This window comes from Bos taurus, chromosome 1 (assembly GCF_002263795.3).
Source record: "Bos taurus isolate L1 Dominette 01449 registration number 42190680 breed Hereford chromosome 1, ARS-UCD2.0, whole genome shotgun sequence".
Classification (NCBI taxonomy): domain Eukaryota; kingdom Metazoa; phylum Chordata; class Mammalia; order Artiodactyla; family Bovidae; genus Bos; species Bos taurus.
In genome coordinates this window covers 138,378,855-138,391,474 of record NC_037328.1, presented here as the reverse complement: position 1 = coordinate 138,391,474, position 12,620 = coordinate 138,378,855, and the positions used below count along the sequence as shown (strand labels likewise).

The following is a 12,620-nucleotide window of genomic DNA, read 5'->3' as shown; positions in this document are numbered from 1 at the left end:
GGTCAAATACTGTTGCTTCAGCTCTAGCATCAGTCCTTCCAATGAGTATTCAGGGTTGATTTCCCTTAAGATTGACTGGTTTGATCTCCTTGCTGTCCAAGGGACTCTCAGGAGTCTTCTCCAGACCACAGTTTGAAGGCATAAATTCTCTGGTGTTGTCTTCTTTACGGTCCAGCTCTCACAACCTCATGTGACCACTGGAAAGACTATAGCCTTGATATACTAATCTTTGTCAGCACAGTAATGTTTTGGCTTTTCAGCACATTGTCTAGATTTGTCATAGTTTTCCTGCCAAGAAGCAAACATCTTCTGATTTCATGGCTGCAGTCACCATCCACAGTGATTTTAGAGCCCAAGAAGAGGAATCTGCCACTACTTCCACTTTTCCCCCTTCTATTTACCATGAAGTAGTAGGGCTGATGCCAATATATTAGTGTGTTTTTTTCCTAATATTTAGTTTAAGCATGATCTTTCACTCTCCTCCTTCACCCTCATCAAGAGGCTCTTTAGTTCCTTTTCACTTTCTGCCGTTAGAGTGGTATCATCTGCATATCTGAGGTTGTTGATGTTTCTCCTGCCTGTCTTGATTCCAGCTTGTAACTCATTCAGCCCTGCATTTCTCATGGTGTGCTCGGTGTTTAAGTTAAATAAACAGGGTGACAGCAGACAGCACTGTCATACTCCTTTCTCAGTCCTGAGCCAATCAGTTGTTCCATACAGGATTCTAACTGTTGCTCCTGACCTGCATACAGATTTCTCAGGAGACAGGTAAGGTGGTCTAGTATTCCCATCTCTTTAAGAGCTTTCCACAGTTTGTTATGATCCACACAGTCAAAGGCTTTAGTGAAGTTAATAAAACAGAGTAGATGTTTTTCTGGAATTCCCTTGCTTTCTCTATGATTAAGCAAATGTTGGCAATTTGATTTCTGGTTCCCCTGCCTTTTCTAAACCCAGCCTGGACGTCTGGAAGTTCTTGGTTCGCATAATGCTAAAGCCTAGCAAGCAAGATTTTAAGCATGACCTTACTAGCATGGGAGATGAGTGGAAATGTTGGATGGTTAGAATATTCTTTAGTACTTTAGTACTAAAAATGTTTAGTACCAAACATGCTTTAGTCCCATCTCTTCTTGGGAACTGGGGTGAGGACTGACCTTTTTCAGTCCTGTGGCCACTGCTAGGTCTTCCAGATTTGCTGACATATTCAGTGCAACACTTTGATGGCATCATCTTTTAGAATTTTGAATAGCTCTACTGGAATTCTATTGCATCCACTAGCTTTATTCTCAGCAGTGCTTCCTAAGGCCCACTGGACTTCACACTCCAGAATGCCTAGCTCTGGGTAACATGAACCAGTTATTCAGTTCATTAAGATATTTTTTGTACAGTCCTTCCGTGTGTTCTTTCCATCTCTTCTTGATCTCTTTAGCATCTACTAGATCTCTACCACTTCTGTCCTTTATTGTGCCCATCTTTGGGTTAAATATTCCCTTGGCATTTCCAATTTTCCAGAAGAGAGCTTTAGTCTTTCTCCTTCTGTTGTTTTCCTCTATTTTTATATACTGTTCATCGAAGAAGGCCTTCTTGTCTCTCCTTGGCTTCTCTGTCTATGGAATTCTCCAGGCAAGAATACTGGAGTGGGTTGCCATTCCCTTCTCCAGGGGATCTTCCCAACCCAGGGACTAAATCTAGGTTTCCTGCATCTCAGGCAGATTCTTTACCACCAGGGATGCCCCTCTATCAGACTGTCTTCCCCCAAATCCACTGTTTACCTCCAGGACAAGTTTATGACTATGGGATAGCCTCAAAACTTAATTCAGAATTTCAAAGAATTCAGATCTAAAGCTAATGAAATGCAGTATTCTAGGAATGAAAATGCATCCTTACATGGAAACGTGACACAGTTTTTCCTCCTACAGTCAGGGCTGCCATTTTTCCATTATGATTTTCCTTCGGAGTATATTTTAGGACATGACAGTCTTGTACCTAAAAAACAAAACACACACACACACAAAATCAATGTGCTGGAATACATGTTAATATTACATACCAGCCACACTGAGTCCCTAAGACAGTTAACAATTCTCTAAAGTTTCTGATCTCATCATCCCTCTAAAACCAATCACAATCTAAAAAAACCATTAACCACAGTACATAATGTGCATAAAACAAAAATATACAACAAAATGGAGTATTTACAAAGAAAATATGCATATAACCGCTACCCACATCAAAAATCCCCCAAACCTCTGTGTCTCTTCCCAATCCCCACCTCACACCCATTCCTCCCTGTCCTTTTTACGCTTTGAGCAGTGGTTCTCAAAGTGTGGTCCCTAGACAAGCTGCATCAGCATCCCCTGGGAACTGTGTGAAAATGCAGGGTCTCAGGCCCCTGCCAGAACCTACTAAAACAGAACCTGTGTTTTCTGAGCCCCCCAGGTGATTCTGAGGTACAGAAAAGTTTGAGAGGCACTGCCCTTCAAATAAACAACCATCCCTCTTGAGACTGTGGTAATTATTTATCTAACTTTTCATTATAATTACTACCTTTGAAAGCACTGCTTAATCCTGTAGTTTAGTGCTATCTGTTGAAACTTCATGTAAGTGGAGTCAGACCACATAGACTCCTCCAAATTTTCCTGCTTTTGCTCAAGATTCTATTGGTAAGGTTCACCCACACTGCTTTTTGCAGCTCCATTCTGTGCATTTTCACTGCCACCCAGCACTTTATCATGTAAATATGCCATGATTTCTTTATCCATTTTACCATGATGGAAACATGAGTTATTTCTATTTTTGGAGTATTAAGAGTAATGTTGCTATAACTCATCTGTTTGAGTTTTCTAGCAACACTTAGGAGTGAAACTGGAAGACCACAGGTTCACCTACCTCAACTTTCCCTAATGCTATTTCCTGAAGTAGTTGTTCCAAGTTACAATCCCACCCGTCATTCCTGAAAGTTCCCAAAGTTCTGTAGAGTTCTAGAAACTACTGATATAATTCTTTCCTTGATCATTCAGAGTCAGTAAAAACTTACTAAGGGCTTGCAGGCCACCTGTGCCTGACAGTACCGGAAGCACTTCCATGTATGGGCTCTCACTTTAATCTCCATCACTTGCCTAATCGCTTGTCCAAGGCTTAACTCCAAAGATGAAGTGAGCTGTTTAAAGTAATCTGGAGAATGATGGTCTCAACTTACCAGTGATTTTTATAATACTGATAAAGGCAGCAACAGCTAATGTTGGACATTGAACACTGTTTTAAATTTAAGTGCCTGACATTTATCATCTTGTGCAAGCCTCACAGTAACCCTTTGAGGGAGGTCATAGTGATTTCTCCTGAAGAATAAAATCCTATCTTTTACAGATGAGGCAGTGCTTCAAAGAACACAGCTAGGAAATGGTATAACCGAGATATGAGATATTCAGGTTCCAGGCCCTACATTCTTAACCAGTAACCTTGTTTCAGACAACAAAATGCTTCTTTTCCAGGTAAGTGTTATACTCTGAGTTAGTAAAGAGATCAAAATTACAACTTGGAGTTGAAAGAACTGCATAAATGAAAATAAGATGGGACTGAGACTTTTTTCTGACTGTGAGTTAAACTAGTAGATCTGTAAGAAGTTAGGTTCCAATTTTTTTTTTTTTTTTAAATTTATTGCTCCAGTTATCCCAATACCGCTATCAAGAAAGCCACCACTCAGGCATGAGTAAGAACATTCACTGACATCCTCAGAAGCCTCTTTCACAGAATTTATGCTCCATTCTACCTCTTCTTCACATGTTTCAGGATACAAATATTGTCTATTGCGCAACATGTTTGTACAAATAGATCTCAGTACACACAACAGATTTGCTATTATTTTCTATTTCTTTCTCACCTGAAGTAATGTGACCACATGCTTCTTACCATCTTTGGTCCATAATGGCATCATGCCTAGCTTCAGTGCAACAAGGCCCACTCTAGAGGAACCTGGCAATTAAAGACAAATCAGTATTCACACAGTTTTTTCCAACATTTGTCAACTTGATACTATAGGATTTCCTAAATTTTGGTTTCATATAAGGAATAGGCAGATAACAAACATGCTGATATATCCATAGAGTAAACTACAACTGTTCCTTTCAGATGTAAGTGCCTTCAACCATGCCTGACATAGTATTACTCGATAAATCTCGGTAAAATAAAAAAATATAAGAGAACTATACAAAATAAAGAAAACAGTTAAAGTGGTATATTCTAGTATTTAGAACAGTGGTAATTAATAGAAAGAATGATGAATCCACCTTTATGCCTTGCTTTCCTACTATCAATTCATATCCAACCTCATTAATCAGGAAATATCTACTACTCAAACTCTAAGAAGTTAGCTGAAGTTACAGAGATGATCTAAGTGGTTTTGTGGCTAAAAAATGTTAGCATCTACCATGGCACTCAGTTTGTTGTATAAATTGATGAAGTTGCTCCACTGAGATGTCTAGTCATTAAACAATTTGACAGCCACAATAGCCCCCAGTCAAAGACAACACCCTCAGCAGGAAAGGTCTTATGCTTTTTGCTCTGGCCAAAGATGGATGTACCACTCTGTCTGGTACTAAGAGCTGATTGTGGGCTTATGCTTGGCAGGCATTGAGTGCAACACCTCAAATGCAAATCTCTGAGTGATACATTTTAGTTCATTGCACTCTTCCAGCTTTTCTTTTCTATTTTTTATCTGAAGAAAGTAAAAAAAAAACATTTGCAGAATGATTCTCTTTTCACCTACTATGCAGTTTCTTAAGGAAGTTTTGATGATCATCAGACAGTCACTAACAGTAGACTAGGATGCTGGAAATATACTTGCAAACCAAACCACAATGAAACAGACACCATTATGTCATGAAACAGATATGACAAATTTATCTAGAAGTCACTATGACTTTAAATGTGCCAGTCAGACAGTAATCAGGCAATGAGAACACAACATACACAAAATAACCACCTGGTTCCCAAGGATGTATAGGCCACGGCTCATCTTTCAGAGGACAGAGTTTACTTGCTAATTGGGCTTTATTTTCATCAGAGACCAATTGCTTAACAAAGGAAACATTCTCTTCAGAAAGATGTTCATCCCACCAAGTACCACTCTTGCCATGGAGACTTCTGACCAAAACGCAGATGTCTGTTCTGCAAAAATAGAGAACAAAGTACAATTCAAAAGGTTCCCCATTTAATGTACAGGAGGTTACATCAGCTGGAAAGTATAGTCAGGGCCTTAGAGAAAGGTGTGCATCCTGTTCCAGTTTTTTTTCACTGACATTCCTCATGAAAATAACGGGGCTCATATTTTAACCGTTAATCCTGGAGAAAAAGTTCTCCCTTTCTCCTCTGGGATAAACAGATTTCCAACAGGGTAGTCCTATGTAGCGGAGAAGGCAATGGCACCCCACTCCAGTACTTTTGCCTGGAAAATCCCATGGATGGAGGAGCCTGGTAGGCTGCAATCCATGGGATCGCTAAGAGTTGGACGAGACTGAGTGACTTCACTTTCACTTTTCACTTTCATGCATTGGAGAGGGAGATGGCAACCCACTCCAGTGTTCTTGCCTGGAGAATCCCAGGGACGGGGGAGCCTGGTGGCTGCCGTCTATGGGGTCGCAGAGTTGGACACGACTGAAGTGACTTAGCATAGCATAGCATAGTCCTATGTAGACAAGAGAAGTCACAGGCCCATTTGAGCATGTACCGTAACAGTTTACATCCAGTAGAGGTGACAGAATGTGGGCTTACTGATTATTTTTCTTATAAACTCACCTCTTATCTGTAATGACATGGCCTAGGCTCAGAATGGTGAAAAAAATGGAGTGTGCAAATTCTAAAAATCCATAAAAGACCTGACCTCTACTAGCTGAACACACAACAAAGACTTTAGGGGACAGAGGTCAGGAAAGAGGTGTGTAATTCTTGAGAGGAGGGTCAGAAAGAAGTAAAGCTTTCTGAGGTCTATCTCTTTTGTAGACAGGAAGATACAGCCAGGCTAGAGTCTCAATTCTGCACTTCTTAGTTAAGTGACCTTGGGCAAATCGCTTGTCTCTAAGACTCTTTTATCTGTAAAACTGAATAATGATAGGACGGAATAATGGTGGTGTCTGTGCTGCTGCTGCTGCTGCTAAGTCGCTTCAGTCGTGTCCGACTCTGTGCGACCCCATAGACGGCAGCCCACCAGGCTCCCCCATCCCTGGGATTCTCCAGGCAAGAACACTGGAGTGGGTTGCCATTTCCTTCTCCAATGCATGAAAGTGAAAAGTGAAAGTGAAGTCGCTCAGTCGTGTCCGACTCCTAGCGACCCCATGGACTACAGCCTACCAGGCTCCTCCGTCCATGGGATTTTCCAGGCAAGAGTACTGGAGTGGGGTGCCATTGCCTTCTCCGGTGGTGTCTGTAAAACGCATGATAACAGCTCTCATGAGGCTAAATGAACTAAGGTGTCTAATGTTTCTAAAACAACATTTATTATAAACACTCACTAATTGGAAGATAATATTATGGCGGTTGGTACTTCTTGCTGCTAGTCGCCGGCTTATCAGCTTTGAAAATAAAAAACCTATCCCTTCAACCCTTTAAAGGGCACGTCCTTTGAGTAGTGATTCTTAACTCTTCAGGCCTGCACGGAGCTCCCTCCTACCCTGGGCCGGGCCTAGCCACAGCCCGCGGCCGCGAGTGCAAGGATCACCCCCAACGCTCGTCTCTCCCCAGCACCCACCTGTTTCCCGAGCCCAGGGCAGTACCCAGGCCACCCGTGCCGCGGTCCAGCACCCGGGCGCCGGCCCAAGCCAGCAGCCTCCAACCAGGCATGGTGAGGCCGGGAGAGCGCAGCCCCTTCACCCTCGAGCGCCCTGCCGCTCGGCTTAGCTTTCAGGGCGCCGCAGCGACCGTATCCCAGTCCTCTGAACCGTCCGGAGCTGTCCCGCAGCCTCCCTCACTGCCTTCCCGGATGAAAAAGAACTGCCAGAACCATTTCCGGTCCGCTCGCAAAGCGCGCCGGTGCTGGGATCGGCTCCAAGAACTAGAGTTCCGCCTTCGGAATAGTCCTAACTTTGGCTCTGAGTAGGTTGGGGTGGTTGGAGAAGGAAATGGTAACCCAACTCCAGTGTTCTTTCCTGGAGAATCCCATGGACGGAGAAGCCTGGTAGGCTGCAGTCCATGGGGTCGCACAGAGTCGGACACTACTGAAGCGACTTAGCAGCAGCAGCAGCAGCAGCAGGGTGGGGTGGGTAGGATCTGGCTCTCCATGGATGGGAAAAAGAACTTGACTCTTGGAATTTAAGAGAATGAGACAAACTAGGGACAGGCTTCTTAAGGAAGCGAAGTCACTTCTAAGTAGTGCCTGTTGTGGGCCCCTCATTGTACTAAGCAGCTCTTGATATTCTTATATTGGGTTATGTTCAAAACATCCCTGAAAAAAGGTCGTTACTTTTATATTACAAATGAAGGAATACAGACAGTGCTGGGTCCAAAACAGATGGAAGAATTGGTACTAAAATGGGACTGACATGTGCTAGTAGACTATGGCCAAGTTGATGTGGTGTGACTTTCCAGGGGTGGATCATAAAAGGTATTGCTAGTGTGTCTTGGGCTCTTGGATGGCTCTGTATGAGGGAAGCCAGCAGTCTGTCCTGCAGGCACTCAAACATCCCCGTGGAGGGGCCCATGTGGAGAGGGACCATCTTTCCAACTAGGAATTAACCACTTAGGAAGGGATTCCTCTGGTTCCAGGCAGCATTTCCAATGACTGCAATCATGAAAGACTAAGCCTGAACCACCCAGCTAAGAAACTCATGAGTTCCTGACCAGGAGAAACTCCTGGAGAGAGAAACGATTACTAAATTATTTTGCGCAATCATTTATTCCTAATATACTTTGCTGCTGCTGCTGCTGCTGCTAAGTCGCTTCAGTCGTGTCCGACTCTTTGTGACCCCATGGACTGCAGCCTACCAGGCTCCTCTGTCCATGGGATTTTCCAGGCAAGAGTACTGGAGTGGGGTGCCATTGCCTTCTCCGTTAGGTACAAATAAACCCTTGTCCTTGGTTCCAGAGTCAGCCTAATCACCATGTGTGATCTTGGGTATTCATTCTATTACTTTGTTTCCTTCTTAGTCAGATGAGTGCTTGTAGAAATTCAGAAATAGAAAGACTTAAGCTATTTCAAGACCCTCTTTTATCTGAGATATGGCTATGCTGGCTTAAAAAGTCCAGGCCATGGTCAATTCCTGATAACTACTTGGACTGTTCTATAGAGATAAAAATTAGAAAACAAAGGATGGTCTCAAAATCTTTGTTTGCTCATGCTAGCCTGGCTTCCCAGTTATTTGAGAATAGCCCTTTACTGAGAAAGCATATCTTGAGGTATGCTGTATGCAAGCAGCTATAAATAAAAAGACTTGCCTACAAGTGCCGATGGCTAGCATTTCTTGAGCATATAATATGGGATGAATATTGTGGAAGCCCTGGAAATCTCAGTCAGAGACTACCAGGAGCATACTTGAATTCATAAATTTAAGTTTCATTAGCTTCCTGCAGCAAGAGAGAGCATACACCTACAAATGAGTCATAATATTTGGACTTACACTGAGTGGCGTGAAGGAAACAGACTTCTTTTGAAATGGATACTATTCAGCAAAAGTTCAGCATTTGGGCATCACAGTAATTTTGTTGGAGGTAAGAAGGACAGCATGAAACTAGGGATAATGATGGTGAGGGAGCAGATCTGTTTTGAGGATAAGATTTTTTGAAGAAAGAACTGTTTTGTAACTGGAGTGTGGCCTTGGGTGTGATCTGTTAGAAGTATTGTGTTGACATTGCATTACAAATTAAACACTGAAGTCTGATTCCTAACAGAATTCATGTTCACTCTTTGGTGTATTTCCTCATTTGATCTTTATAATAACCCCATAGGATAATACTATAATTATCTCCATTTTACAGTTTAGAAAATAAACACAGGGACACTACATGACTTAAGTTCTTCTGACTAGTTAGGGCCAAGGTTTAAATCTCAGCAGTGTGATCACAGAGCCTGTGCTCCCAGCCATTCTGTTTCTTTGATTCTCTAAGACAAGTATGTTATTACCCTTGCATTGGAATTCCTATATTGCTGAGAGGAAAATTGGTAAGTGATCATATCACACAGGGCAGTCTGTGAGGCCTGAGGAGGCAGCCAGTCAGTCTAACCTTTGCCCCTAGTGCCAGAATTCTCCTAGTCCATGATGGCAACCTTGAACGAAGAAATCCTTAGCAGACACCATTGCTAAACCGAATCAAAGCAAAACATGCTCTGTCTTCTGTCACGTATTTCCTGATTGACTGGGTCAATCAGCTGGGTCTGGGAAGTATTGTCTTAATTTAATCACTACAGTGTACTTCTAATTGACAAGAACCAATCCAATTCTTGAGGGACCTAGCCAGGGCTTCTCTAGGGCACTGATCTCCAGCTTCACAGTACCATGGGCCTGGGACCCTGTTACCATTTTGCCTCTCTGGGACTTCTATTTCTCACTGGAAAAAAAGATAACCCTGTTATCTTCTTTTAGTGTTTTGTTGTTGTTGTTCAGTCACTAAGCCATGTCTGACTCCTCGTGACCTAATGCCAGCCTCCTCTGTCCTCCACTATCTCCCAGAGTTTGCTTCAATTCATGTCTATTGAGTCGGTGATGCTATCTAACCATCTTATCCTCTGCCACCCCTTCACCTTTTGCCTTCAATCTTTCCAGGCATCAGGGTCTTTTCCAATGAGTTGGCTCTACCATTAGGTGGCCAAAGTATTGGAGCTTCAGCTTCAGCATCAGTCCTTCCAGTCAATATACAGGGTTGCTTTCCTTTAGGATTAACTGGTTTGATACCCTTGCATTCCAAGGGACTCTCAAGAGTCTTCTCCAGCACCACAATTCGGAAGCATCAGTTCTTCAGTGCTTACTCTTCTTTATGGTCCAACTCTCACATATGTACATGACTACTGGAAAAACCATAGCTTTGACTATCCCAACCTTTGTCAGCAAAGTGATGTCTCTGCTTTTTAATACACTGTTTAGGTTTGTCAAGCTTTCTTTCCAAGGAACAAGCATCTTTAATTTCATGGCTACAGTCACTGTCTACAGTTATTTTGGAGCCCAAGAAAAGAAAATCTGTCACTGCTTCCACTTTTTCCCCTTCAATTTGCCATGAAGAGATGGGACCATGTGCCATAAACTTAGTTTTAAAAAATTTTGAGTTTTAAACCAGCTTTTTCACTTTCCTCTTTCACCTTCAAGAGGCTCTTTAGTTCCTCTTCCCTTTCTGCATTAGAGTGGTACCATCTATGTATCTGGGGTTGTTGATGTTTCTCCTGGCAATCTTAATTCCAGGCTGTGATTCATCCAACCCAGCATTTCACATAGAAGTGAAATAATCGGGGTGACAATATTCAGCCTTGTCATATATGTTTCCCAATTTTGAACCAGTCTGTTGTTCTACGTCCAGTTCTAACCATTGTTTCTTGACCTGCATACAGTTTTCTTAAGAGACAAGTAAGGGATCTGGTACTCCCATCTCTTTAAGAATTTTCCAGTTTGTTGTGATCCACATAGTCAAAGCCTTTAGCATAGCCAGAGAAGTAGGTGTTTTTCTGAGATTCCCTTGCTTTCTCTGTGATCCAAACGGATGTTGGCAATTTGAATTCATGTGAATTCAGTGCAATTGTGTGATAGTTTGAACATTCTTTGGCATTACCCTTCTTTGGGGTTGGAATGAAAACTGACTTTTTCCAGTCCTGTGGCCACTGCTGAGTTTTCCAAATTTGCTGGCATATTGAGTGAAGCACTTCCACAGCACGATCTTTCAGGATTTTATTTATTTTTAAAATTAATTAATTTTATTTAATTTTTAAATATAAATCTATATTTATTTTAATTGGAGGCTAATTACTTTACAATATTGTATTGGTTTTGCCATACATCAACATGAATCTGCCATGGGTGTACACGTGTTCCCCATCCTGAACCCCCCTCCCACTTCCCTCCCCATACCATCCCTCTGGGTCATCCCAGTGCATCAGCCCCGAGCATTCTGTATCATGCATTGAACCTGGACCGGTGATTCATTTCATATATGATATTATACATGTTTCAATGCCATTTTCCCAAGTCATCCCACCCTTGCTGTCTCCCACAGAAGTCCAAAAGACTGTTCTATACATCTGTGTCTCTTTTGCTGTCTCACATACAGGGTTATCATTACCATCTTTCTAAATTCCATATATATGTGTTAGTGTACTGTATTGGTGTTTTTCTTTCTGGCTTACTTCACTCTGTATAACAGGCTCCAGTTTCATCCACTTCATTAGAACTGATTCAAATGTATTCTTTTTTAATGGCTGAGTAATACTCCATTGTGTATATGTACCACAGCTTTCTTATCCATTCGTCTGTTGATGGACATCTAGGTTGCTTCCATGTCCTGGCTGTTATAAACAGTGCTGTGATGAACATTGGGGTACATGTGTCTGATACAATTCTGGTTTGTTCAGTGTTTATGCCCAGACATGGGATTGCTGGGTCATATGGCAGTTCTATTTCCAGTTTTTAAAGGAATCTCCACACTGTTCTCCATAGTGGCTGTACTAGTTTGCATTCCCACCAACAGTGTAGGAGGGTTCCCTTTTCTCCACACCCTCTCCAGCATTTATTGCTTGTAGACTTTTGGATAGCAGCCATTCTGACTGGTGTGAAATCTTACCTCATTGTGGTTTTAATTTGCATTTCTCTGATAATGAGTGATGTTGAGCATCTTTTCATGTGTTTGTCAGCCATCTGTATATCTTCTTTGGAGAAATGTCTGTTTAGGTTTTTGGCCCATTTCTTGATTGGGTTATTTATTTTTCTGGAATTGAGCTGCAGGAGTTGCTTGTATATTTTTGAGATTAGTTGTTTGTCAGTTGCTTCATTTGCTATTATTTTCTCCCATTCTGAAGGCTGTCTTTTCACCTTGCTTATAGTTTCCTTTGTTGTGGAGAAACTTTTAATTTTAATTAGGTCCCATTTGTTTATTTTTCCTTTTATTTCCAATTTTCTGGGAGGTGGGTCATAGAGGATCCTGCTGTGATTTATGTCGGAGAGTGTTTTGCCTATGTTCTCCTCTAGGAGTTTTATAGTTCCTGGTCTTACATTTAGATCTTTAATCCATTTTGAGTTTATTTTTGTGTATGGTGTTAGAAAGTGTTCTAGTTTCATTCTTTTACAAGTGGTTGACCAGTTTTCCCAGCACCACTTGTTAAAGAGATTGTCTTTTCTCCATTGTATATTCTTGCCTCCTTTGTCAAAGATAATGTGTCCATAGGTGCGTGGATTTATCTCTGGGCTTTCTATTTTGTTCCATTGATCTATATTTCTGTCTTTGTGCCAGTACCATACTGTTTTGATGACTGTGGCTTTGTAATGGAGCCTGAAGTCAGGCAGGTTGATTCCTCCAGTTCCATTCTTCTGTCTCAAGATTGCTTTGGCTATTTAATGTTTTTAGTATTTCCATACAAATTGTGAAATTATTTGTTCTAGCTCTGTGAAAAATACCGTTGGTAGCTTGATAGGGATTGCATTGAATCTATAGATTGCTTT

At 41.8% G+C, this 12,620-nt stretch overlaps 1 protein-coding gene across 1 annotated transcript in view; it reads right to left on the bottom strand.

Moving 5' to 3' along the window:
* Window positions 1-6,960, bottom strand: part of MRPL3 (mitochondrial ribosomal protein L3) — a 57,021-nt gene extending 50,061 nt beyond the window's left edge. Inside the window, 4 exon segments of the mRNA NM_001080317.2 lie at window positions 1,885-1,983; window positions 3,878-3,969; window positions 4,979-5,163; window positions 6,740-6,960. Coding sequence (NP_001073786.1) covers window positions 1,885-1,983; window positions 3,878-3,969; window positions 4,979-5,163; window positions 6,740-6,831 — 468 coding nt within the window. The 5' untranslated portion in view covers window positions 6,832-6,960.
* Window positions 6,961-12,620: the final 5,660 nt, after the last annotated feature.